Genomic DNA, 27795 nt, shown 5'->3' with positions numbered 1-27795 from the left:
CAGCTCTGTTCCAAACTCTTGACACATAGGACTTACTGTGGGTGCCCAGCATGATGTCCTATGGAGAGAGAGTGGGGGGACCAGCTGTCTCCCCACTTCCAGTCCGTGGGAGACACGTGGTACACGGGCCAGCCTTTGCTTATGTGCCCAGCCCACAAGGTAAGTACTGCTCCATACCCTAAGCCCTGCTTGCCCTCAGTTGCCTATTTCCTGGTAAGGCTGCTTGCTGTCCCTCTATCTGTCTCTCCCGGGTCCCGAGACCTTTAGGAACTCCTAATCAGCCTTCCTCCTCAGTCCTACACAGGATTCCAGGGACATCCACCTATGCATTCTCCAGTCTGAGCCCAGTGACCCTCACAGAGCACAGCTGTCCCTATGGGGAGGTCCTGGAATGTCATGACCAACTACCTGCCAAGCTGGCCCAGGAAGAGGAGCAAAAGCCAGGTGGGCCAGGTTGGGGGGGGGCAGCAAGGGCATGGGTAGACCCTGCCCTCATACCCTGCTCACTATATTCATGCCTGCACCACCTCCAGAGCCCAGGCTGTCCCAGAAACTGCACCAGGTTTGCACGAAGCTCCTCAAGGTACCATTGATGCTGGGTTTTCTGTACCTCTTTGTCTGCTCCCTGGACGTGCTCAGCTCCGCCTTCCAGCTAGCTGGAGGTAGGGCCCAGGCTGAGGAGGTCAGGGGAGGGGTCCAGAACGACCTTGGATGATGCTAGCTTGTGTTCTGCAGGGAAAGTGGCTGGTGATATCTTCAAGGACAATGCCATCCTGTCCAACCCAGTGGCAGGGCTGGTGGTGGGGATTCTGGTGACGGTACTGGTACAGAGTTCCAGCACCTCGACATCCATCATTGTCAGCATGGTCTCCTCTGGCTGTGAGTTGGCCCAGCATGGCCAGGGATAGAGCCTGCCCAGGAGCCTGAAGCTCCAGCATGAGGGTGGGAGTGTGGATAGGAGATTGGCTGGAGTGGGGTGGAGGGTGGGGTCTGGGGGGGTGGAGGGGTGCTCTAGCTTCACCTGAATTGTCCTTGAAAGCAGGCTAAGGGTTGAGCCAGGGTGTCCCAGGAACTGGGGAGAGTGGAAAGGGGAAGCCCAGCTCCTGGAAGAGCCACCTCCATCCAGCCACATACATAGACACATAGGAAAGCTAGAGAAAACCAGTCTGTAAAAATGATCACAGGCAGGCAGAGGAGACAGAGCTACATGAGTTAGCGGCCAGCCTGGTCTACAGAGTGAGTTCCTGGACAGCCAGGGCTGCACAGAGAACCTGTCTCAGAGAAATGAGTGAATAAGTAAATAATCACTCACATGTGATTTATTACAAAGAGTTGACTTTCACAATTGTGTGGCTGGGTAGTGAAGTCTGACATTTACAGAGTGAGCAGTTTGGAAGGGCAGGCTAGGATGTGTACACAGAAACGGATCCTGTAGGTCACGGGTGAACTTTTTCTTTCTCCGGAAAGCTTCAGTTTTACACTGGAGGCTCTTTCATCCCATTGGATGAGGCTGCTCAGACCATCAAGAATATTCTCCTTTTCCTGGGGCTAGGGAGTCTCAGTGGGTGAGAGTCCTTGGTACAGGTGTGAAGGCCTGGGTTTGATTTTCCAGCACTCGAGTAAGAGGCTGGGCACAGCTGCGTACACATCAGGGCTGGGGACAGGGCCCAGAATTGCTGGGGCTTCTAGCTGCCACCTAACTCCAAGTTCAGCAAGTGTGGTAATACAGGGTGGGACAGCAGGAAGCCTGAGCTCTCCTGGTCTCTACCTTTGAGTTCACACGCTTCACACACACACGGGGGGGGGGGGATCATCTCCTTCACTTAAAGTCAACTGGGTGCTACAGAGTAGCCAATTTAACACATAAAACCCGCACAAGTACAAAATGTGGATCACACAAGGTATGAGTTCTCATAACACTCACACGCATGGGTCCACCCACCCTGCACAGTGCATGCTCACCCTGTCACCGTGGCTATGCTCACACGCGTGGAAATACACAGCTCATGCACACATGGACCTCTGAGGCTGAGTCTGGGAAGTCAAGAATATGCTTGGAAAAGGCTGTCTGGGCCTAAGCCCAGGAGTTATTCTAGGGCAGAGCCTTATGGCCACAACCCAGTCATTTGAGAGGCCCCTCTTCCACCAGTGCTGGAGGTGGGTTCCGCCATTCCGATCATCATGGGCTCCAACATTGGAACCTCTGTCACCAACACCATTGTGGCCCTCATGCAGGCAGGGGACAGGACTGACTTCCGGCGGTGAGCTGGGGCAGGAGGGTGGGGGCCGGTGCTTGTTGGGGAGGAGGCAGAACTGGACTCCAGGACCCATCTTGAGGACACCTTGAGTCCAGCTGCCCCACAATGTGGTGGTGTCCCCGCTCAGGGCTTTTGCAGGAGCCACAGTACATGATTGCTTTAACTGGCTGTCTGTTCTGGTCCTGCTGCCCCTGGAAGCTGCCACGGGCTACCTGCACCATGTCACTGGGCTTGTGGTTGCCTCCTTTAACATCCGTGGTGGCCGAGATGCCCCTGACCTTCTCAAGGTCATCACAGAACCCTTCACAAGGCTAATAATCCAGGTGAGGACAGGGCCTGGGATGGACAGGCGGAATAATGAGTGGCCCTACCTTTACCTCTCTGTGCCATCTTGCTCACAGCTGGACAAGTCTGTCATCACCAGCATTGCCATGGGGGATGAGTCCCTGAGGAATCACAGTCTCATCCGGATTTGGTGCCACGAAGACCCACCAGAGGTGAGTTCCAGAGCCAACCAAGCCTAGGTAAGATGACATTCTCTTTAGACAATTGCCTGTTCATTCTGTAGACCTTGGAGATCGTTGAGTTCTGGAAGAACAGATAACATGGACTTGTTCTGTGTAGTACACCCATGGCAAACACTGGCAATCCCTCCTAACCGCACACACTGTGTTAGGCCAATGCCATTTGAACATCAGCACTGGCACAGAACTGATCCGGCCCAGTGGTTTTTTCTTTCTTTTCTCTCTCTCTCTCTCTCCTTCCCTCCTTCCTTCTTTCTTTCTTTCCTTCCTGTCTGTCTGTCTGTCATTCTTTTGTTGTTGTTGTTGTTGTTTTGTTTTGTTTTGTTTTCCAGACAGGATTTCACTGTGTAGCCCTGGCTGTCCTGGAACTCACTCTGTAGACCAGGCTGTCCTGGACTTCACAAAGATCTGCCTGCCTCTGCCTCCTGAGTACTGGGATTAAAGCTATGCACTATCATCAGTCCCAGCTTGGCCCAGTGGTTTTCAAAGAGCTGTAGTTCCCCAGATTAAAAGCATCAATACTACCTGGGAACCTATTAGAGATGTAGACTAGCTACAGATGAGACAATCCACTTCATAGTATATGACATCCTCCCTAGACCAATTGAATCAGAAAAAAATCTCTGGGAATGGGCCCAGTTGCCTAGTCTCCAACTTGCCATCTAATTGTTCCATGCTCAAGTTCTGAAATCGTGGATCAAGCTCAACTCTCGTCATAGGTTGAGACACGGACTCAAAGAGGCTAAGCAACTGCCTGGGACCGCCGGACCACAGGGACACTGGAGGCTCGCCACTCAGTTCTGCCATGCGTGTGGCTTGAGCTATGAGCAATGTAGAGAGGGACGGGAAAAGGCTGCTACAGGCTATTGAGAAACTTGGACCCGGGAACTCGTGCTGAGGAGCAAGACAGTAGCTGTGACACTGGGCAGCCCCCTGAGAGACACACAGTCACTCACACTGGCAGGGGACTCTTCCACCAGGAGCCACATGTACCTTGTCCTTCTGCATATGGTTTTCTGCTGCTTCTACTACCCAGAATGAAAAACTTTCTCACATCGGTTGGACATTCATGTATCAGCCATTATGCCTACGGTACAAAGCATAATAGCAAGGCGATTAGTAGCAAAGGAGTAGGCAATTAGCATACTTTCTTACTCAGCCATAAAAGGGAAAATGCTTCATCCAAATCACAATCTTCCAAATTGGCTTCCCCTTAATGATCACATACAAGAAATAACTCCATTTAGAAAAGCTACGGGGAGAGCCAAAGTGCCCAGCAGAGGCACGAGCCCATCCCCCACCTTCCCTCCTCTTGCTGGTGGATGTTCCTAAACTTCCATGCCAGAACTCACTGAAAACAATCCAGCTCGCCCTGTGACTCTCCTGCATCCCAAGTGGCACACTGCGCCAGCTCTGATCTTCTGAGGCTTCAGGGCAGCTTGACAACAAAAGCCTACATGGACAGCTTTGATGCTGGCTTTGTGACCTGCCTGACGCAGCAGCCACCTTTTCATGAGCTCTCTGCACTCTCAGGAAAGCTCTGTGAGTCATGGCTGCCTCAGAAAGCACACCCTGAGTGGAGGAAGACAAATCACACACTGATCTTAAAAAACGGCCAAGGTGACGTTTCCGGCCTGAAGTCTGTCTCGGGCAAGTCTCTGCCTGTGCTCTGAACCTCTTCACCTGCTGTGATCCTGGGGCAAGACCGGCCCTGCGGAGGAGACCCACTGAACATTCCCTCGCTGGCCAGCCTTCCAGCTCTTTGCTGTCCCAGCTGTCACTTGCAGAGTACTGTTCGGGTCTCCACAGTAGCAGGAAGCCTCTTTCTGTAACAGCAGGTCTATTTCTTGGTTTGGAATGTAAAGTTGGACCTGAGCCCCCGCTCTCTGGGCCTGTCCCCTGTCCCCTGGAGGAATGTGACTCACACAGGCGTTCTTGGCAAGCAGGCGCTTTGGTGACCCCTCCTCTATTAGCCTCCACCATCTTGGTGGCCTCAAAGTTTCTCTGTTTTTTTGTTCTTGTTTTTTTCAACACCTATGGCCTCCAACCTTCACCATACTGGTGAGTGAACATTGGTCAAACCAGTCTCTAGAGGGCCTGTGTCACCCAGGACAGGATGGGAGCTTTCCTGATGGGGAAAGGGAAGACAGGCCACTTTTGAGACTTCTGGATGGTCTGTGACCTGACACTGCCCATGAAATTCACAGTTGTGAACTGACAACTGTACCTGCCTGATTTTAACAGCATCTTTGGAGGACAGGCCATTAGGGACAGCTGTTCGCACAGCCCCACTCAGCGGAGAGGAAACAGCCTCACTCAGAGGCACACAGGCTTCCTGTAATGGAGGACGGTCTCCATTTTGATGGGATCCTCAGTCCCATTCAGTGTCATCTCCCGGATGCTGGCCTACAGTATCTCCATCTGTGTCTATGTCCCTTTCTGCCCAGGGTGCCACCAGACCACCCAGGACACCTAGTGCTGGTGGACTGGAGATGCTCTGGGAACTTCTCCTTTCAGCCACCAGATGGTGCTGCTGGCCCAGAGCACTCCTATTTCCAGGAGAACAAAGGCCCCACAGCTCCCATACTCCCCCCCCCCCATTGGGGAAGCCATTGTGCAAGCCCACATCCTCTGTGGTTTTCTCCTGAGGAAGGACTCTTAAAGTACTTAGAGAACTTAATCATGTTGTCCTCCAGTTCCCAGAAGTGTCTCAATCTAGGGCGTCCCCATAGGCTTGTAAATACCAACTCTTTCCAAGCCGCTTCCAACTTGCCTGTGGGGAAAAGAAGAGCCTTAGAGACTTTAAGTTACGGAGGCAATGCAAGGCCAGAGAGCCTAAGTGTATGGCCCTTGTCACACAGACGAGAGTGGCTTAGTGAGCCCAGGGCTGTGGAATGCCATATTCTGTTTTCCCTGTAACATTTCTACCCTATTCTTTCCGCTCCTCCCCTCTGCCCCAGAGAGGATGGACACATTTTGGGAGTATGACCAGATCTAGGCCAGAGTTCCCACCTTGCATGGTTTTCTCTCCCCTCGGGTCCTTCCTGGCCTGGCTTTATTACAGTGGACCCCTCTTAGCCACTCCTAACGTCTCTACACATCATTAGGGTTCCTGGCTCCCCTTCTGGGCTCAGTGAAGGCCACACCAGCCCAGGAAGGAAAGTCAAGGTTGCACACCCCACAGGAGGACAGAGAGCGCAACTCAGTGATGGAGTATAGGATTAACATGCAGGAGGTCTGGGCTCAAGGTTCAGTCTTCAGCACCAAAATCACAAAGAACACTCCAGATCTCTCAGCCCTCAGCCTTGTCCTGACCCTAAGGTGGGACCTATGCCAAGCCCCTCATCCTCCTGCGGCCTCTATGTGACCCACAAGTCCTCTCCCTAGGAGGCCTCCAGGTGCAGCTCAGAGAAAGACAGTGACACACACACACACACACACACACACACACACATCTCAGGAGATCCTCTGCTTCCTAGAGGTCTGGCTGGGGAACTCCCACAAAGTGCCAGTATCCGCAGGCATGTCTACAGGAGTCACTGGTCACATACCATGTGGGGTGCCCAGGAAGACAGGAAGAGAGACGATCGCTCTCTTAGCTGAGGCTGTGGGAAGCCAGACCCTGAGGTGAGGAGTTGATGCAAATTTTCTTCTTTATGTTTTTAATATTTCAATTTATTTTCCCCAAATATTTATGTATGTTATGTCCATTGGTGTTTTGCCTGCCTGTATGTCTGTGTCAGGGTGTCAGATTCTCTGGAACTGGAGTTACAGTTGCGAGCCGCAGTGTGGGTGCTGGGAACTGAACCTGGGTCCTCCAAGAGCAGGCATAACTGTTGAGTCACCGCTCCAGCCCCCTATCAATGTAAACAGGCTGGGAGGCGTGGCTTGACTAGTTGGTATAACAAGCAGGATTTGAACCTGACTTTCCCTTTTGTCTCCCTTACCAGGTTGGGTCACCCTCGCTTCATTAGCCTAGTTTTTGTTTCTATTTTTATTTATTTATTTTGTGCATTGGTGTTTTGCCTGCATCAGGTATGCTTGTGTGAGAGTGTCAGATCTTGGAGTTCCAGACAGTTGTGAGCTGCCACGAGGGTGCTCGGATTTGAACCCGAGTCCTCTGGAAGAATACCTTAACCACTGAGCCTTCTCTCCAGCCCTAGTTTTTGTTCCTTGTTTTGTTCTATTCTTGAGACAAGATCTCGCTCTAGTACAGGCTGGCCTTAAAGTCATGGCAGTCTCCCTGCCTTAGCTTCACAAGTGCCCGTCTGGATTTCTGTCCTATCAGATGATTTCATGCTGTGTTCTTCCCTAGAGTTCAGGCCTCCAGGCTCGATGGTGCCTGAGGTCTAGATTTAGGGGACTGGAAATAACAGCTGAACACCTTGCCCTGCTCAAGCCAGCACAGCTCAGTAACACATGTCCTGATGCTAAAACTGGCTGCCAGAAACAGCATCTCAGCAGGGGGCTTTGTTTTGCTTATTTGGGGCGTTGTCGGGTAGACAAGGGCTGTACCATTGGCCTGAGCCCAGCCTGGCACACATTCTCTAAATGCACAAGGTTGGGAACAGAACCTAAAGAAGCTTTAACATCACACTGTAAGCACCCTGCCCTAGCACCACCCCTAGCTTCTCCACAGCCACGCCCACTCTGTTTCCTCCTATCACAGCCGGAGGAGGACTTTGGGTTTCCAATGAAGCTGCAGATTGATAATCTACAGACTGAAGGGATGGATGCATCTGCTGGCCTGGGAACTCTGCTTCCTAGAGCTTGAAAATGTGCTCTGTAGTCCTAGAGACACAGACCTGTGCATCCCAAGTACTTGGGAGGCTGAGGCAGGAGGATGGGATGGCAAGTCCAAGGCCTACCTGGACAATTTGAGGCCCCGTCTCAAAATACAAAATGAAATGATAAGGGAAAAAAATTGAAAGGAGAACTTGGGGTGCAGCTCAGTGGTGGGATCCCCGCCTAATAGCGTGAGTGTCTGTGCTCATTCCATAGCACTGGAAAAATCTCAGGGTACAGAGATAGCGTGCATAGAGATGGAAGAATTTCATGTGAAGCCCAGGATTGTGGTTTCTCTTGTAGAACGAGGCAGCTGGGCCACACTGGGATGTATCCCTGGATGGTGACAGTGGCCTGAAGCTAAATAGCTGCTGTCCCCATAGACCTACCATCCCCACATGCGGCTTGGGTCATAATTTACGTCTGCTGCCTGACCTTTTGTCCCCTCTAGCTGGGGGATTTACTCACAGCAGGTCCAGAAGGAAGACGTGGGGGGGCGTACCCTCTGCTGTGACCCACCCTCCTTCCACGTGGGTCCTCCCAAGGGCAAGGAACGGAGCCAGGGCAGGGGGACCATGGGGCAGGTACTGAGGGAGAAGGCGGTAAGAGAGGAGCTGGTAAGGACAATGGGGAGAGAGGGGCCTTCAGCAAAACGGTTACAGATGCCCCGAAAGGTGGGAGCCAAGGCAAGAAGCTACCAGTCTGGTGACTGGGTTCCAGGGGTTGCTAGGTCAGGGGAGTGGTGGGTAGAATATACACAAGGCCACATTCTGGGATGGTAAGAATTTCAGTATCATCTTTTCTCCGGAGGAGCCCAAGAGACTCCTCTTCTCCCAAACCTCCCTCCTAGCTCCACCCCAGACTCTCTAAGTCTCCTTTCTCTGAATTTAGGCTCCCACATCGATGTCCAGGGTAGAGGCCAACATCAGCCTTGCAAATACAACCATGCAGAAATGTAAGTATCTACAACATGGGAGAGCGTAGGGAGCCATCCCCGGGCTGGCTGCTGCTGAGTCCAGCCCCAGGAAAGACAGCTGACGTCTGGGCTTAGGTCAGTCGCTGCTATGGAGGCTAAAGGAACTTGGTGTGGGAGCCAGGCCGGAAGCACAGCCCCGTGGGGTGGCAAAGCAGGGTGTGGCGGTGAACCCTCAGCAGCCTGATGTCACTCTCTTAGGCAACCATCTCTTCGTGGACACGGGACTGCCTGACTTGGCCGTGGGGCTCATTCTGCTGGCAGGCTCCCTGGTGGTTCTGTGCAGTTGTCTGATTCTCCTTGTTAAGATGCTCAACTCTCTGCTCAAGGGCCAAGTGGCCAATGTCATCCAGAAGGTCATCAATACAGGTGAGCTGAAAGGAGCTGCAGGCCTAGGCAAGCACAGGTGAGTTCTTCAGGTGTTGTTAAACCCACCCCTCTTATCTGCGAGCCTCAGTTTCCCCTAGGTGAATCAAGAAGGAGTGGGACCAGGTCATCTTGGAGGCTCCTGAGATGCCAACTGCCAGAAAACTGGGGCGTTGCTGGCTGTTGCGTGCTCCAGCAGATGGGCAGCCTTACAAGCCGGTTTTGTTTCCCTTTGGTCTGGATTTTCTTAAGACATAGTCTCTAGACCTTGCTATGTGGCCTAAGCTGGCCAAGGACTTGTGACATTCTTGCTTTGACTTCTCAAGTGCTGGGATTACAGCTATGCATGACCACAATTAGCTAAAAAACCTCTGTTTAACTGACAAATAGACACTAAGCCCTTACTGTGTGCTAAGGATACAGGAGTGGGGCAAACAGAGGCGGATCCTGATCCCAGGATCTCAGAATTGTGAGGAGAATCTGGACTATAGAGTGAACTTTATTTCACTGCCGTCTCCCCCCAAACCCCTCCACATAGAACCAACAGCAGACAAAGGGTAAGAATGTTGCTCGAGGGTGAAGCATTCGCCCAGCATACTTGAGGCTTGGGGTCTATCCCCAACACTGATGATAAGAGAAACCTCTGCAGATGGGTGCCCATGGGGCTCCGGAGTAGGAAAAGCAAGGGAGGCCAGGAAGGGCTTCCTAGCAAGGTGGCGGCCCTGGAGGGTGAAATAGTTGACACTCTCCATCTGTGGGACCCTGATCTGCAGATCAGTCAGTCATGAATGAAAACCATTTCAGACAAACGATTGCATCTGTCCTGAAGCAGAATTTTTTCATTTTTCTTGAACAATATAGCACAACAAATACTTATGCTTTTACAATATTTGCTTGTTTTGTGTTTTTGAGACAGAGTCTCACAATGCAGCCCTGGCTGGTATGGAACTCACTATATAGACCAGGCTGGCCTTAAACTTACAGAAATCCACCTGCCTGTGACTTCTGAGGGTTGAAATTAGTTCACAACCACACACACACACACACACACACACACACACACACACACAATCACTTTATTGAACCTGGTCCTCAGCAATTGCTTCACTGTCTCAGCAGCACGCTTACATGTTGGCGTTCATGGGCATCCTTGACCTACTGGCCATGGCATTGTGGACAGAGCCTAGCTAGGACAAAGGTACACAAGGGTGCAAGATCCCAAATAAGGAAGTGCACTGACCACAAGAGCAAGCCCGGCAAGTGAAAGCTGTTCAGGGCAAGCAGGGGACCAGCTAGATTGTCGGGGGCAATTACTTCCTTCGACCTCCTCGAAGAGCAAGTGCCTGCTCTCCCAGGGCCTCTCACTGACTTGCCTTACTGTGGATTTGGGTTCCTGGCAGACTTCCCAGCCCCCTTCACCTGGGTCACCGGCTACTTTGCCATGGTCGTGGGTGCCAGCATGACCTTTGTTGTCCAGAGCAGTTCTGTGTTCACCTCGGCCATCACTCCACTCATCGGTGAGTGCCCCCGCCCAGCAATGGGTACAGGGTGGTGGGCTGTGCGTGTTTGCTCAGGAGCCAGCCGGAATGACACTCTCTCCTGCCCAGGCCTGGGTGTGATCAGTATTGAGCGTGCCTACCCTCTCACACTGGGCTCCAACATTGGCACTACCACAACGGCTATCCTGGCAGCGCTGGCCAGCCCCAAGGAGAAGCTGTCCAGCTCCTTCCAGGTACATGTGGGAGAGTGGGCTGTCGGTGGCTGTAGAGGGCCGGGGCCCAGTGGAGGATGTGACAATACACAGCCAACACCAGTTGCCGGCTAAGGCTACCCACTCCTCCCTGGAAACCACTATGAACAAAGTAGACTGAATTCCACTCTCGGGACCTTGCTGTCTAAGAGTGAAACCCTGCTGTACTATATCAGTAAGAGCAGCGAGTCAGGGGCAGTGTGCTGTCAAGAGGGTCCTGGCCCAGTCTGAGCGACCAAGGATGCATGGAATTGGGGATGTTAAGCAGATGGCAAAGGGGCTATCAGTCTAGAAGCAAACAGCTGACAAGATGCTGACCAATTAAAAGCCCAGGATAGGCAAGCCAGAAACTAATCTTTACCAGCTGCTAAAATCAGGCATGGTAGTAGATGCCTGCAATCCTAGCACTTGGCGGAAAACCAGCCAAGAGCTCAAGGCCAGCCTGGTCCATAGAGACAGACCCTGTCGGAGAGGCAGATCTTCCAGCGGCTGGGCTGTAGCTGAGGAACTCATGAGAGGGTGGATTGTTTGGGGCGGTTGTCATTTACCAAGTAGTCCAGCAGCACAGTATTTTAATAAGCAGTCTGGAGTGATCTGGAGTGATTGGCCCGCATTGGGGCCTCGGGTGGGTCCGCGTGGGAGAGCGACCTCTCCTCAGCCCCTCTGCACTCTCTGCTGCAGATTGCCCTCTGCCACTTCTTCTTCAACATCTCGGGCATCTTGCTGTGGTACCCACTGCCCTGCACACGCCTGCCCATCCGCATGGCCAAGGCACTGGGCAAGCGCACCGCCAAGTACCGCTGGTTCGCCGTCCTCTACCTCCTCGTGTGCTTCCTGCTTTTGCCCTCACTGGTGTTTGGCATCTCCATGGCGGGCTGGCAGGCTATGGTGGGTGTGGGCACACCCTTTGGGGCCCTGCTGGCCTTTGTGGTGCTTGTCAATGTCCTGCAGAATCGAAGTCCTGGGCACCTACCCAAGTGGCTGCAGACGTGGGACTTCCTGCCTCGCTGGATGCATTCTTTGCAACCCCTGGACGGCCTTATCACACGCGCCACCTTGTGCTATGCCAGGCCTGAGCCCCGTTCACCCCAACTGCCCCCTCGAGTCTTCCTGGAGGAGCTTCCCCCTGCCACGCCCTCCCCCCGCCTGGCTCTGCCTACTCACCATGCCACCCGTCTCTAGGCTGCAGGCCCAGACTACTGCCTGGAGCAGGGAACGGTGTTTTTATGGAGCCCGCAGTAGAAGGGCAGAGGAGTGTGTGTGTGTGTGTGTGTGCGTAGACACACATCATTTGAGGTTCGTGGTTTTGTGCCACCCTTGGGTACCCGTCCATATGCAGCCCAGTGATGTGGGCTTTTGTAATTAAGAGGCAGTGTGCACAAGTACACGCTAGGGGAGTCTGTGTGACCATCAGTTAGGTAGAGTCCATGTGTATACATTGTGTCAACCCATGCATGTGTACACGAACCTACAGACAAGGTGTGTGTTACGTGCACATGAGGCTGTATGCAAGGTGCAGGCTATCTGGTCCTGAGTTTGGTTGTTTGTAGAAACAAGAGCAGAGCTTGTGCCCTTATACACACAAGAGTACTCTGGATGAAAGGTGGCCGCACACCAGTGACTATGGAATTGTTTGCTAGTGCTCAGATTCCAGTGTCTGAGTCGCTGGCTGAATTCTAACCCTCTGTCACCTTCTTCCCCATGACATTTCCCTCATCCTCACCAAGGGTTTCAGCACCGCTGCTACGATACCTTTTCCCCACCCTTCTTGATGAAAGCCAGAAAGGAATTAAACTCTCATTATTTGGGAATACTTTTGCTTTGCATCTGTGAACAAAGAGAAGATCAAGAAGGCGGTGAGCAACACCACCCTCCCTCAAACGCTTACTGGATTAACAGCCTTCAGTCCCCTATGTTTAGAGTCTGTCTGGCCCTGCCTTCATGAGCCCAACCCATAATCAAAGCTCCCTCCCTCCAGTCTAGAGCCACCCGCCACCCCAGGTGAATCGGCACCTCCACACCCTGGTATCCCTTGTCATGTAAACCCACCCACCTCAACCCCGTGTTCATTCTCCCTAAGATGAGCGCTCCAGAATGAGTGACCAGTAGAGGCTTGTTGGGGCCACTGGAAAACGGGGCAGTATGGTAACTGTGGGCAAGGGAGGCCTTGCCCTGCTCAGAGGGCAGAGAACGGATCCTCCTCCCACCTCTGTCCTGCCTTGGGGGATAAGCCAGGCATCTCCTAAGCTGATCTGAACTTTGCAGTTCTGCGTTTTCCACACAGTGCCCCGGAGCTGAGGCTGGCAGAGTGATTGATGGTCAACAGGGGAGGCTGCCACAGGCTTGCTGAGTGAGGGTCAACCTGGGGGGGGGGGAGGGCTGCCACAGAGTGCCCCGGAGCTGAGGCTTGCTGAGTGAGGGGCAACAGGGGAGGCTTCTACACAGTGCCCTAGAGCTCAGGCTTGAGGCTTGCGGAGTGATTGGTGGCCAACGGGGGAGGTTGCCACAGGCTTGCTGAGTGAGGGGCAGTTGGGTGGGTGGTGGGGGGCTGCCACATTTCTTCCCTGTAGTCTAAGGATTATTTCTACGGAGGCTCTGAAGAGTGGGACCCAATTGTGATGCTAGCTAATACACACGTCCCTTCAGTGGACCCCCCCCCCCTGTGTGTGATGGGATATAGATGCCTGGAGAGCCCTAGAACTGTTCTGGAAATAGCCAGCTACATCCTGTCACCTACTTAGAAATACAGCTAGCCCTCTGTATACATGGGTTTTACCTTTGCCGATTGTGCCTACTGTTGATAGAAAAATTTTAAAGTTACATCTGTACTGATGATACAAGGGCTGTATATATATTTTAAATCAGTATTCCTTACCTATACAGCACAATGACTGGCTTTTACATTCTATTAGGGTTAGATCACCTGGCGATCACACCAGGGGCTGCAGGCAGATTTTTTGAAAACTGTCATTTTGTAGGAGAAACTTGAGTATCTAAAGATTTGAGCATCCACAGGTATCCAGGAGCCGATCTCCAACATACTGACGGGGCACTTACCTCCATCCTGAAATCCCACACCTTGACTGGTGTGTGCTGGGGAGGGAGGGAGGTGGGAATGACCCCCTTCACTTTTATGCCTACGTGTGTGGAAAATTCTGTGAGAAAATGCTGAAGCCTGGGGTAAAATTTGAGAGCCTGCTACCCCAGTATGCTTTCTCAGCTGTGGTGTTCTAGGGCCCTGGGGAAGTACCAAAGCACTCCATAGCACTCCGGCACAAGGCATCTATCTACCACAGCAGGAGTCGGGAGGGCCCAGGAGACCTGGAGTCCACCAGGATTGTTTTGTTCTGCAAGAGTGTCCTCATAAACTAGTTTCCTTGTTTGCAACTCCTCGCATAAGCACAAAAAGGATAAGCCCACAGCGCTCCGTTCACGGTTTATTTTGGTCCCTCTACCACCTTGGGTGGCCTGGCTGTCCCGCTAGGAGCACTGCTCCCGCAGCCCACCAATCAGATCGTGCACTGTCTTGTTAAGAATGCCTCCATGCACACCTCGTCTGCCCATGAGCACCAGGAGTGCCCGCGGCGTGTGGCCCACGCAAATTGCACGCCCGTCCAGCCCCTTGGTGCGTGCATCCAGTACGCCGTCGCCCTCAGCCAACAGGTAGTCACGGATAACACAGCAGCGGCGACCTGCGACGCTCAGACCCGTCTGCAGAAAGGTGTGCCGGTCTGGCCCGGTGAGCACACCCACCTCCTGCGGGGAGATGGCTGCCAGCAGACCCCCGGGCCGCGATGCCCACACACAGCGATTGTCCGAGTGGCCCACGATGGCCACATCGTCGATGCGCTGGTCCCGCAGCACAGCACTGATGTAGCCCTTCCAGTCACCCATCTCTGCTCAGAGTCCGCCCCTAAACCTTGCGCTTGCGCTCGACGGGGTGGCCCACAGCACTGAGAGCAAGGAACACCCACTCTACTCCGTGAAGTTCGCAGGGCTGGCTGTGACGTAAAGCAAACGTCACAGAACATCTAGGTGGAGAATGTAAGGGTGGGGGAGGTGGGGGAGTGCGGTTCTAAAAACACATAGGAGGAAAAGGAAGACGATGGGTGAGGGGCTGGAGAAGTGGCTCAGCCTTAAGAAAGAGCACTTTCTGCTCTTACAGAGAACCAGAGTTCGGGTCCCAATAACCTCTGTTGGCATCCAAGGCCTGTAACTCCCACTCTGATAACTCTGACCACCCTGGGCAAGCTTACACACATAGAGACACAAATTGAACTTAATAAAGAAAGGGGGGGGGCTGGGCATGGTGGTACACGCCTTTAATCCCAGCACTTTGCTTGTTTTTGTTTTTTCATGAGAGTTTCTCTATGAAACAGTCCTGGCTGTCCTGGAACTCACTATGTAGATCAGGCTGGCCTCAAACTCACAAAGATCCACCTGCCCCTGCCTCTGCCTCCCCTAATTCCAGGACTTTCATCCCAGGCTGAGGCAGGTGGATCTCTGTGAGTTCGAAGTCAGCCTAGTCTACAAAACAAGTTCCAAGACAGCTTGGGCTACACAGAGAAACCTTGTCTCAAAAACCACACACACACACACACACACACACACACACACACACACACACACACAGCTTTTTCAATTATTATTTAAAAATGGCTCAGAAGATAAGGGTGGGTTGCCCTGTAAGCCTGGTGGACTGAGCTTCACCCCTGGAACCCACATAAAGGCAGAAGGAGAAACCAACTCCACAGTTGTCTCCTGACCTCCACAGCACTAACTCACCCACATAAACACATTGTGCACACACAAACCATAAAATTGTTCTTAATTTTCAAAAGCCAGACATTGTGGCACACTCCTAATCCCAGAACTCAGGAGGCTGAGGCAAGTGGATCCCTGTAAATTCAAGGCTAGCCTATCCTACATAACAAGTTCCAGACCAGCCAAGAGCTACAAAGTAAGATACTGTATCCAAAAAGGAGAGGGTGGGAACAGCTCACACATAAAAAAGGTGTGTAGCTCAGGCCCCTGAGTGGAGTTGACAGAGTGCCTATTACACACAATGTTTGGGGATTGACCCCCCCCCCAACACCACATAAACCCGGTGTGGTTGCAAGCCTACAATCTCCGCATTGGGAAGACCCGTGCCTCAATAAATAAATGGCATTTTAAGAGCAAGAACGGTGCTAGTCCAGACAGCCAGACCTCTCCTGTAAGGAACCGTCTAAGCACGCCTAAACAGTGTCCGGGAAGGCTTCCGGATTGCTGGCCCCTACCCCAGCTGCTTTCACTGTCATAGCGTGGAATGCAGTCTCGGAAGTTGTACTACCATGCCAGCCTCAAAGTTCAAAAGAACAAAACAAGCAAACCCCAAACACCCTTGCTGGAATCTAACCCGGGTCCTCACACATGCTCAGCTACCACTCCCCAAGTCCAATCTGGAACATTCCTAACTATGGTTTCAACCTTCACTGCACGAGGAATCATATGCGAGTATTAAAAACATACCACTACTGCCGTCTCCCTAGGGACTCCAGGTAATTGATCTCAGGTGGACGGACTTGAGCTCTAGTTCCAAAATCTCCCTCGGGGACCCGGTAGCCCAGGCTGAGACCCTGTGACTGTGAGTTCTGGGGTCCAATCTGCAAGGGCCGCCTTGCCCAGGGATTAACACAGTGAGGCCAAGGAAACACGTTGGCCTGGGTAAGAGATCTGAGATGTGGCCAGTTGCTTTGTCCAGGCAGTGAGGGAGTTGGTGTACTTTTTTTCTCACTTGGCGTTTCAAGAGAGAATTCTGAGGGTCATTTTCAAAGCGCTTTATTGAGTTTCTGTGCCCCTGATGCCTGAGTACGTCTTCACAGTGGCCATCCATCATGCCATAGCCACCCTCACACTCCAGGGAACACTCTGAGGGAAAGACTAACCCTGGTTAGTTATGAAGCAATATGCTCCTGGATCCAAGCCAGGTAACTGGCTACGTCAGTGTAGACTCCGGGCTTGTTGCGGTCACCACAGCCGGAGCCCCAGCTGATGACACCTCTTAGGGTGAGCCGGTGCTCTTCAGTCCCTTCTTCACACACCAGAGGACCCCCAGAGTCACCCTGAGTGGGGACAAGCAGCTTGTTGCTCTTGTCCTGAGGTTGACAGGTAGGGGCAAAGCACCAACCCGGACCCCAGGACTGACCTGGCAGGCATCGGTTCCTCCCTCCAGGAAGCCAGCGCAAAGCATTCCAGGCAGGATGGCGTCCCCGTGCACGTCAGCGTCGGAGCAGCGCTCCTGGGAGATGAAGGGTACTTGCGCCTCCTGCAGGAAGGTGGCGTATTCCTCCGCCCCTGCAAATCCAGAGCTTGTTTGTGGGCCAGTTTACCAGGCAATTCCACACCCACCCTGACTTGGCTCCCTCAGAGCAAGCCTGAGTGGTAGGGACCACCCAATAACGATTTCACAGGCAAGAAAACTGAGGCCCAGAGAGAAACGGGTCAGAATGAACAGGAAAACACTCCTTACCCTCTCCCACGCAACATCTTAGAACCTGGCTCCCAAAATAGCTGTCCCCATTGCTTTAGCATGGGGACAAAATCCTAATCCTTTGTAACATGGAACCCAGAGAGAACCAAGAGAAGGTTCGATTCTTTCTGTAATCCTGTGCTGGGTCTCTTTTCGTCAACTTGACACCTGGGACCCCCAATTGAGAAGACGCCTCCTTCAAACTGGTCTATGGAAATGTCTGTGAGGTGTTTTCTTGATTAATGACTGATGTAAGAGGGCCTGGCTCACCGTGGGCGGTGACATCCCTGAACAGGTGGTCTGGGTTGCGCAAGAAAGCAAGAGGAGCTGGGCGGTGGTGCATGCATGCATTTAGTCCAGCACTCCGGAGGGAGAGGCAAGTGGCTCTCTGTGAGTTGGAGGCCAGTCTGGTCTACAGAGTGAGGTCCAGGACAGCCAAAGATAGAGAGAGAAACCCCGTCTTGAAAAACAAAAGCCAAAAAAAAAAAAAAAAAAAAAAAGGAAAGGAAGATTTGGGGGAGTGGCTCAGAAGTTAAGTATTCTTGATGCTCTTGCAGAGGACCTCGGTTCAATTCCCAGGACCCCCATGGTGGCTCACAACCTATACTCCAGATCTGGCTTTCCCTATACCAGGCATACACATGTTGCATGTGTATAGATACAGGCGGTTACACACACGTATAAAATAAAAATAAATGAAATTTTTAAAAGAAAACTGAGCAGCCAGACGGTAGTGGCTCATGCCTTTAATCCCAGCACTTGAGGGGTGGGGCAAAGGGAAATGGATCTCTGTGAGTTCCAGGCTAGCCTGGTTTGCAAAACGAGTTCCAGGACAGCCAGGGCTACACAAAGAAACCCTGTCCCAAAAAACAAAACATCAAAAAAGAAAGAGAGCTGAGCAAGCCGTGGAGAGTAAGGTAGCAAGGACTGTTCTTCCCGTTCTCTCTCTCTCTCTCTCTCTCTCTCTCTCTCTCTCTCTCTCTCTCTCTCTCTCTCTCTCACTCAGTTCCTGCCTCCAAACTCCTGCCTCGGGTCCTCCCACCCCAACCCATGGTGGACTGCAGCTTTGTAAGCAATAAAGCCTTTCCTATCTAAGCTGATTTTGGTTATCATGTTATCATCACAATAGAAAGCAAACTAGGATAAACCCAAAGGGATTTGGGAACCTCGACAGCGAATTCTAGAATCTGGAAAGGTGCTACAGAGACAAAGGCCCTGCACGGTTTTACAAAACTGTCAGTGAAACGTGTTCCCCAGGCTCATGGGAGGCTACCAAAAGTGCACGCTCAGATAGCCAAAAGTCTCTAACCAGCTCCCAACAGCTGTGCCTACCCTCGAACTGGTGACCCCAGCCGGCCACCTCGCAGAGCACTGTCTCCGACGGTGGGGCTGCACCGCTGGGCAAGCACACGGGCTGGATGTGAGGCGACAGGATTGCGCAGTTGTTGTTTTCGCTTTCCTGCAGGCGCAGCAGAGCTACCACAAGAGGGAAGGGTTAGGGCGGCGACCTGGGTGGGGCCCCAGCCCTCGCCATCCTTCCTTTCTGTCCCTGCAGGGTCACCCCACCCAAGTCGTGCTGGTAGGTGATGGAGTTGTAGCCCTCGTGAAGGCGGTAGGAGCGCACAGCCAGCGTCTGGCACCGCTCGCAGCTCTGGTTATGGCGATCTTGACCGAGCACCACCGTCAACTCCTCGGGCGCCGGCCTGTGGTCGGGTGGGGGCGGGGGAACAGCGCACTCAGGCTGGCTACAGACGTTCTGGGGGCGCCCCTGTTTTCAACCCCCTAGGGGGGCCCGAGAAGGGCGACCCGGGAGAGTAGGGAGTAGGTACGCCTAGGGGTCCCCCCGAGGGCGGAGCTTGCCGGTTCTGCAGGCAGTGAGCTGCGGTCAGCACCCAGCAGGGGGCGATAAGGCTGCCCGCGCAGAAGTTGTCACCCCAGTACAGCGCAGCGATGTACGGGTGCGATCCCGGCAGAGCCACTAGCCCGCCCACCACGCGGCTGAGTGGGGACAGTCGCTTGCGGAATCGTTGTCCGCAGCCCACCGGGTTGGTCCTGGCCAGAGGAGTGTGATGCTCAGGAGAGGCTGTGAAAGGAGACATTGGCTGAGGCCAGGGACAACCTGGAATAAGCAGGGTGCACGTCCTCTGTTCTGGGTGCCCCTCCTCCGTCTAACCATCTAGCGCGTGGGACAGAGCTGGCGCCTGGGACGTGGGATGAGGCTTCTGCAGTGTGGAAGGCTGGGGCATCGGCAGGTCCTGACGCCCAAGGGGAACTCGAGATGTTAGCGTTGCCTGGGTTGGGGTCTGGCACTGCTCTAGGTCGCAATAGTCCCAGCTCAGCCTGTCGCCACTCCAGACGTAGCACCATGGACGCGTGTCATTATCCGGGTTTCTACAAATCTCAAGAGTGAGCACTGTTAGAGCAAGGGGAACCCCTGAGGGCCCTAAGGGACAGCAAATTGGCCTGGCCTGCCCCTTCCCGCGCACCGGCAGAAAGCATGATGGCCCAGGCCCCAGCTTAGCGCTTGCTTCTCAGTCATGTTCCGGTAGGTGGCCTCCGAGGCCCACAGCTGACAGGGAGCACCGGATAAAGAGGTTCCAGCCTTGCCCCGATAGCTGAGCCCCCTGCCCTCATAGCAGGTCGCCTTAATGTCTAGGGAGAGAAGGAACTCCCTGCAGTCACGGGTGGCTCTGTGGGTACCCCCTGGTCCATTTTTCCATTCTCCCTCACCCACCCCAAGCTTTTTTCCACATGGGGTTCCACTCACCTAAGTTGCAGAAAGGCCCAGTGTAGCCCGCAGGGCAATGGCACAGTCGGTGGCCCTCCACCTGGAGACAGGTGCCCCCATTGAGGCACACATCGGTGCTGCAGGCTGGGGGGGGGGAGGCGCAAGGTAAGCCAACCATCCCCGAGAGTACCATGCCACCCAGCCTCCTGCCAGGGACTCCTGACTTTTGCCCTCCTCCCCATGGTCGCCACACACCCTCTTACCCCGACTGGCCAGCGGCTTGCAGTGAGACCCAGGACCCTTGCACTGGCAGCTGGCCACACCACCTGGCTCAGTTCTAAACCATATCTCGTTCTCGTGGAAGAACCGGAGAAGCTGAGGCTCGAAGCACTTCTCTGGGGACAAAAGGAAGGCACTGGAACCATGCCAATGTTCCGGGTTCTCGGGGATTCTCCATGGCAGGCAGCTGCCCTTACCTCTCTGGCAATGTTTGCCAGTAAGGTGTTCTGGGCAGAGACAGTGTGGGCCGCTGGGGGTGTTCAAGCATGTCCCTCCTCTGTGGCAGGGGCTGTGTTTGCTGCAGTGGTCTGAGAGAGAGACACCAGGGAGTCTGAGTGACACACGAAGGGACCAGCACCCCACCTGGACCTGCTTGTCGTAGGGCTGCAGAACCCCAAGTTTCCATCCCGTCCCTGAGCTTGTCTATGAAATGGCGATCTCTTTCCCCAGAATTCTTCCTCTGACATTTGAAAGGATGCTGTAGGAGAAGGAGAGGGGCTGGGCCCAGAATCCCAAGTGTGTAGGGTCTGGTGACACCCAGTAGGTGGGTGGGAACAGGACGGGAGCAGGAGGCAGCCTTGGCGCATGGGAGGCATGCAGTACCTTTCACTTTCTTGGGCTCTGAGCAGTATCCCCACTGCTGGTCCTGGTCAAAGTTGGGAGTGATAGCACACCTTTGAAAACAAATGAGGCTTCCCTGCACTGCCTGAAGGCTGGCTAGCCCTCCTCACCACACACACGCTCTCTCTCTCTCTCTCTCTCTCTCTCTCTCTCTCTCTCTCTCTCTCACACACACACACACACACACACACACACACACACACACACACACAAAACACAGCCTTTTGCCCAAACACAATTCTTAGTCAGATGACAGATAGGCAGAATCCATTTTATCTAGGCCCCTCCTCCAACCCCCGTTAGAAAGTCTTACCAGGGCCGGGAGCCTGGCCAGCCTTTGTGGATGCATTTGTGGTACAGACGACGGTGGTACTGGAAGGGGAAGTGGCAGAGTTTCCCATCGACCGTGAGAACTGTGGGAGTAACACACTTCTGAGGCCCACCCTATGCCCTGCTGCCCAAGCTCTGCCTGTGGGGCCTGCTTGGAAAAAGGAGCATCCTTAAAAAGGTCACTCTGCATTCAAGACTACATCCTGCTTAGGGAGTTGTCTTTGAGAGGCAGACAGCTGGAATAGGTTCCTGATGCCAACACTTACAAGCTCTGTGACCTTGGTAAGTCTGAAACAAACCAAGTGCTTGTCACAAAGTTGCCATTTAATAAATATTTAGGTAGTATTTTCGGCTCATTAGTAAAAATAGAAACAGTAATAGGACTATCAATCCTCATTATCCACTGGCTTTGCATTTTCAAAGCTGTCTGCTTTGTAAAAAGTTATTGGAAACCCCTAAACCAATATTTGTGATTCAGGTTGAGGGTATAAGTCAGCAGTAGAGGGTTTGGCTCACATGTGCACGACAACACAAGGAAAAGCAAAAACCAAACAAACTTCCAAACACTCAGCAGCGCCTTCGTGATCTAGGATTGTATGGATCAGAAAGAAAATGGGCTCACACACACATACCTAGCTGAGGGCCGACAAGGTAGCGCTCTGCCCTTTCTCTGCTCTTATACTGAAAACAAGTATTTTCTCGACATCCATTTAGCACAGTAGTTTTTATCTTTCTTTCTTCCTTTCTCTTGTGTTTTTGGTTTTTGAGACAGGGTTTTTCTGTGTAGCTCTGGTTATCCTGGAACTTGCTCTGTAGTCTAGGCTGGCCTTGAACTCAGAGATCCCCTTGCCTCTGCCTCCCAAGACCTGGGATTAAAGGAGTATGCCTCGTGGCCTGTGAAAGTATGGCTTCCTTCCTTCTCTCCTTCCTCCCTCCCTTCCTCCCTTCCTTCCCTCCTCTTTCCTCCCTTTCTTCTTTGAACAGGTCTCTCTCCATAGATCTGACTGTCCTGGAGCTCACTACGTAGACCAGACTTGGCCTCAAATTCACAGAGATCTGCTGCAGTAGTTTTCATTTCTCATGGGAGACCCTTTCATTAAAAATAATCCCAAGCAGCCAGTCCCTGCTTAACACAGGACTGTGATGCCAACTACTCAGGAGGCTGAGGCAGGAGGATGGCAAGTTCAAGGTCTGCCTGGACTTGTGAGTTACTCAACAGAATGATTTTAAAGCAGCCAGGGAAATTTAGGGGAACTGTCCCAAATCAAAATGAAAAGAGGTCAATGGGCCCTGGAAGATGGCTCATTGGGTAAAAATGTTCGCTATGTAAGCCTAACACACCCATTTGATCTCCAGAGCGTACGTGAACAGCCAGATGCAGTGACACGCACTTGTAATCCTGGTATCCCTATAGTGAGAGGGGAGGTAAATGCAGAAAAGTTGCCTGGAAACTCAAAAAGCCAGTGAGCCCAAAACACGGAACCCAGTAGCAGAAATGAGAGCTCCCTCATGTCAACAGGTGAAGGTAAGAACCCAGCCCTTGAATGTTGCCCTCTGACCTTCTCTCTTTCTCGCTCTCTCTCTCTCTCTCTCTCTCTCTCTCTCTCTCTCTCTCTCCTTTTGAGGCAGGGTTTCTTTGTGTAGCCCTGGCTGACCTGGGTCTGCCTCCCGAGTGCTGGGATTGAAGATGAGCACCACCATGCCCAGCCCACTTTCCTTCCTTTTCTAAACAGCATTATGGCTTTATCTCAGTGGCCAAGCATTTTCCTAGCACTGACCCCCAGCACTTCCAGGAGAAAGAGGGGAAGAGCTGTTCTGTGGGTACGCTGAAGTGTTATCTAGGGCTCCCACCTGCGAGAGCTCAGGAAGCTGCTGTGTACCCTATGGACAAAGTGTCAGAGTGGCCTTGTTCGGGCAGGAGGTAACCATGCTATTGGCCATGAGGTCAGCGTTAAGAGTTCAACAATGGAGTAAGATGTCTTAAAACAGAATCACATATGAAATAAGGTTGCATGTTAATAACTGGTGAAAATGTCATAGCCAGAGGTCCATGGGGACCTAATAGAATTTGTGAATTTGATGTTCTTGTACCTATATAGACTATAACTAATCATAAGAAATAAGTATATGGGGGTGGAGTTGGAGGGAGGAAAGGGAATATTTTGTGATTACATTATAATCTCAAAAGGAAGAATTGTCTACTTCAGGGGGGGGGGATGTGACACTTAGTGACAACGTTAGACACTTAGGATGTGCTCAACAAACATTTTCTGTGATTTTGTTTTTAGTGACATTGAACAACAAAGTGGTTAAATGGAAGGAGCCTAGCCCTTTAGAACAGGGGCCCACTGTTGGGTCAGGTTGAAAGGACAGAAGCTATTTGGCTTAGTGTGAGGTTGGGAGGAGAGGCTGGAGGGTCACACTGTGTTGGGCCTCTCGGTGACGTATCACACCACAAGCCTTAGCTTGGCCTCAGCAGACATAGCTCACCATGGTAGGGTTCTGTGTTCACAAGCCCTGTGGCAGGGCTGGTCCTCCTGTACCCTCCGCCTAAGTGGAGTATACTAAGAGTTAGTAAGTTTTTCTTTCCATGGTGCTGCATACCAAACACAGAGCGGTGTGTGTGTGCACATGTACAGTCCTAGGCTAAGGGCTAAGGTGGTAATGGCACTCTTCAGACAGAAGCTTCTGGGTGGACTTCTTTGCAAGGATCAGCAACTCATTTCTCCTTCGCCTCAATCCTGAGGGACTCACTGTTACCAATCTAGTCTTACAGACAGGGAAAGGGAAGCCAACAGTAAACTCACAAGTAAGAAAACAAGGGCTGGAGACACTGGGGACATCTGTGATCTTGGGGGAGTCTGATGTGGCTCCCATCGCCCACTGAGGGTCTGAGCTCCATTGGTCATGACTGATGCCCTCCAGATGTGTTGACAGGAAAGTGGGGAAGGTGGGTACGCTAAGGAAAACTTCTGAGAGCTCAGAGCAATGGCACCAATAGCACACGTCCCCACTGCCGAACACCCGCCAGGCTCTAACACAGGCATCCCGTGCAGCCCAGGCTTGGCCCGCGGGCACAGGACTTGCTGTCATCTGGATCTGGAGGCACTCAGGCCTGGTGTCATCTGAACAGCTGTGCTCAGGATCCCACAGGCCTGAGACTGCATGGAGACCACACGGGCCAGAGCACACTCGTCCCCACCAGACGGTAGATTAGGAAGGAGAGAAGTCACTTACCCACCGTGGGCTCGTCAGCTCCACGCTTGGATTCCTTGGGGCCTTTCCATGGTGGAGCCTACAAGGGAGAGAAGGCAGGACGTCAGGCTTTCCTTGACCTTATGCTAGGTCCCAGCTTCCTTCCACATCCCCACAGTACAGGATTTCCTCACAAGTCTTGGCCCTCCTCCCTCATTCCATTGTCTCCCCCACAAATGTAGCCTGTGTCCTCATACCCATACCAGTGTGGGCTCCCCTGTCTGGGCCTGCCGGGCTGGCTGTACCTTCCCCCACACAAGTGTCCCAGTCATCTGAACTAGCAAAGCTGGAACAGGGACCCCTTAGTGCCATCCTGGTCCACTCCTAGTGCCACAGTCCTCACCGAAAGTATCAAACCCAGGCTCATCAGCACGGACCCCAGGAGCAGCAGAGCCCTCATGGCGTCTGTGGAAGGTCACCCTGCCTGCCCCCGACTGCGCCGATCAATAGGTCTGGGCAAAGTTCGCTGGAGCCAGGGGAGTGAAGATTGGTCAAGCTCCCTCCTGGGCCTGAGGGGCATGGGCTCCATTGAAGCCCCAGCAGAGCAGTGAGGAGCCCGAGCGGAGCATCCATGCGCCCGGGGAGTAGAACGGTGAAGAGCTGGTTCCTGGCCTCTCTCTCCTGAGCAGCAGGGCATTGATCTTACTAGGACAGTGCTGCAGGTCCTGTTGAGCGATGGGTAAGGGGGACTGAACAAACCTCAGACTGCAGAATCTTAGTCTATCAGGAAGCATGCTTGTTTTTTGTTTTGTTTTGTTTTGTTTTGTTGTTTTTTCCTTGCAGGGTTACTGCACATTGAGCGCCCCAAAACAATGCCCCCTAAAACCGCATTCACAGCAGCACAGACCCACAGGTAAACATTTGGTGCAGCGGGGTTTGAGTTGCTCAGACTGCCAAGAAACTGAGGTTCAGGCTCAGATCGTCTCTGCAGGGGGATCCACTCAGAGCTCATCTCCATGTGGCTGCAGGACAGACGCCCCCCACCACCCACGCTTCCTTCTTGTCCGTCAACCACAGGTCACCCACAGGCTACATGCGACTCCTACATTTCTGGCCACCTGTTTCCTCTAACTTTAAAGCCAGAGTCAGAGCTGGAGGAGAGACTCGGCAGTTAAGGGCACTCACTAGCTGTTCTTCCAAAGGATCCAGGTTCTATTCCCACACCTGCGTGACAGCTCAGAGGTGTCTGTAACTTCAGTTCCAGATCAGCCACCCTCTTCCTGGACCCTGTAGGTGTCGGGCATACACATAGCATACATGCAAGTAAAACACAGTAATAAGATAAATACATTTAATAATAACAATAATAATAACAACAACAACAACAATAATAATAATAATAATAATAACAATAATAATAATAATAAAAGAGTCAGTATCAGAGAATGCCCTTGTGTTGAATTGCTTCACACTGTGTCTACTTTGCTAGGAAAATTCTGGTCCCTTTTCAGGGCTCTTGTAGAGCCAGGCATGGTGGCACATGCCTTTAGTCAGAGGAAGCAGAGTCAGGTGAGTCTCTGTAAGTTTGAGGCCAGCCTTGTCTACATAGAGAGTTCCAAGACAGTCAGGACTATGTAGACAGACCCTGTCTCAAAAGAAATATGTATGTATGTATACACACACACACACACACACACACACACACATTATCACGATGTCAACCAATATGGCTCTTAATTGCATTTGAAAATTCTTTTCCTTTTGAGGCACAAGTTGATCTTAAATTTGTGATCCTCCTGCCTCAGCCTCCCTAATATCATGTGCCACAATGCTCAACTACATATACTTACTCTATAAGAGGCAAAACCCTCTTATAGAGGGTCCGGATGTGACCCAGCAAGCAGAAGGCGATGGGCTCAATTCCCTGTACCTCAAGAAATTACTTATTTTACAAAATAACCTCAATCACAGTTTACTTGGGAGTGGGCACAAATACAGGAAAATGGACGTCACGTTGTCATCCCAGCTGCTCTCAGGGAGGAGGACAGGGAGGGGAGCACTGAGGCTCTCTCTACCCAGCGTTCATTCTGCTGAACAGGATTCCTCCCCGACCCCTGCCTCCACCCCTCCCTCCCCCACTCCTTCCTTCCTGGCTTCCAGAGTTACCAGCTCTGTCCTCAGTGCAAGAGCCAATCACAGCATGGCATCTCAACCACAACTCACAAATAAGCTTGCCTCTGCCTCCTGGATGCCAGGATTAAAGACACATCACCAGAGCCTGCCCCCACCAGGGTCTGGGAGTGTCAATGAACATCCGTCACCGATTAGGGACAGTCTGAGAAGGAAAAGCCGAGCAAACAGAGCAGGGAGAACAGAAAATGCTCATAGGTGATTTCATTTCATAGACAATGAAGGAGAAGATGATGGGTTCCTGCCCCCCCCCACACACACACACAGGAGAATGCTGTAGTCAGAGTAACTGGGTACTTATTCAACTCTTGGTTTCAAAAGGAACTTCTTGAGGTGACTGCCTCTATGGCCGCAATAAAAGTGCGTCTGGGGTCGCTCAGAGGCTCACAAGTCTGACCGTTAATGCATTTTAACCCAGAAGGGGCTTTCATTCCGACTGTCACCAGGTCTATACCTGACTCAGGGTTCCTGAACGCAGTGCCCAGCCTCCTCAGTCAAGGGTTTATAAGGCAAAGAATACCAAGTCTCCATTTGTTCTGTGCAAGCAGAGGGTCCTCTAGTGCAATACAGGCTTATTAACAAAACTCTGCAGAAACAGTAGTAAAAAAAATTAACCCGTATCACCCTTAACATTGGAGGTCTAATTTTGCTTTATATCTCTCTTAAGCACAGAGATGTCAAACTTTTAAATGTAAAGTTAGCCATCAGCATAAAGTTAGCCATTACAGAAGCAAGACTGAGCTACACAGCGAAAATGACCAAAATGAAAGCGTGTGGGTCCTGGGTTGCCTGAGTACAGACAGACGTTGGTCCTAGGACCAGACCCATATGACCACCTCCTCCTGGGGGGAGGGCCAGTTCTCAGGGGAAGAGGGACAGGTTTGCACCATAGACAGCGTGGTTCGTTCTTGAGACAGGGACTTGATGTGTATCCTAGGATGGCCTGACTTTGCAACTACCCTGCCTCCACCTCCCAAGTGTGGGAATTAGAGAAGTGTAGAGAAGTATACCACCACACCCAGCCAAGAGGGCTTTACTAGTAGGAAAGGTAAGGAAGGGTTTCAAGAATGTGCAGAAACTCAAGTTCAGCGACTCAAAGGGGGACTGTGGTGAGTACAGGGCTCCATGTGGGGAGTAAGTGTTGGATCACGAGGTCCATGTGTATGGTAAAAAATAGGAGTCCACTTCTGGGTTTGCAAACTCACCAAACCCCAGCAACTGCTGAACACAAAAACCCACCAATCACTGAGGTTGAAATCCCACCAATCCCCACCCTAGTAATCTC

The 27795-nt window shown here is 52.3% G+C and overlaps 3 protein-coding genes across 3 annotated transcripts; 1 reads left to right on the top strand and 2 right to left on the bottom strand.

Annotated features, from left to right (window-relative positions):
* Nucleotides 1-33: 33 nt before the first annotated feature.
* On the top strand, nucleotides 34-12083 carry Slc34a1 (solute carrier family 34 member 1). The gene is made up of 12 exons (XM_051194221.1): nucleotides 34-159; nucleotides 295-444; nucleotides 534-662; nucleotides 736-879; nucleotides 2150-2261; nucleotides 2386-2581; nucleotides 2660-2755; nucleotides 8459-8522; nucleotides 8742-8909; nucleotides 10307-10423; nucleotides 10514-10638; nucleotides 11338-12083. Exons 1-12 carry the CDS (start codon nucleotides 51-53, stop codon nucleotides 11836-11838), a joined length of 1911 nt encoding a protein of 636 aa, XP_051050178.1. The 5' UTR covers nucleotides 34-50; the 3' UTR covers nucleotides 11839-12083.
* Nucleotides 12084-14080: 1997 nt separating this feature from the next.
* Nucleotides 14081-14615, bottom strand: Pfn3 (profilin 3). The gene has a single exon (XM_051194085.1). It carries the CDS (start codon nucleotides 14548-14550, stop codon nucleotides 14137-14139), a length of 414 nt encoding a protein of 137 aa, XP_051050042.1. The 5' UTR covers nucleotides 14551-14615; the 3' UTR covers nucleotides 14081-14136.
* A 1845-nt stretch (nucleotides 14616-16460) lies between these two features.
* F12 (coagulation factor XII) lies at nucleotides 16461-24780 on the bottom strand. Its single transcript, XM_051194546.1, has 14 exons — nucleotides 24724-24780; nucleotides 24363-24420; nucleotides 21109-21208; nucleotides 20778-20848; nucleotides 20372-20482; nucleotides 20159-20290; nucleotides 19935-20039; nucleotides 19654-19819; nucleotides 19341-19558; nucleotides 19028-19250; nucleotides 18734-18870; nucleotides 18500-18643; nucleotides 16844-16992; nucleotides 16461-16760 (listed from the first exon to the last, which is right to left on the bottom strand). Exons 1-14 carry the CDS (start codon nucleotides 24778-24780, stop codon nucleotides 16593-16595), a joined length of 1839 nt encoding a protein of 612 aa, XP_051050503.1. The 3' UTR covers nucleotides 16461-16592.
* Between the last annotated feature and the right edge of the window lie 3015 nt (nucleotides 24781-27795).

The sequence above is a fragment of the Phodopus roborovskii genome, unplaced genomic scaffold, assembly GCF_943737965.1.
Source record: "Phodopus roborovskii unplaced genomic scaffold, PHOROB, whole genome shotgun sequence".
NCBI classification, from domain to species: Eukaryota; Metazoa; Chordata; class Mammalia; order Rodentia; family Cricetidae; genus Phodopus; species Phodopus roborovskii.
This window is presented reverse-complemented; position numbering and strand designations above follow the sequence as displayed.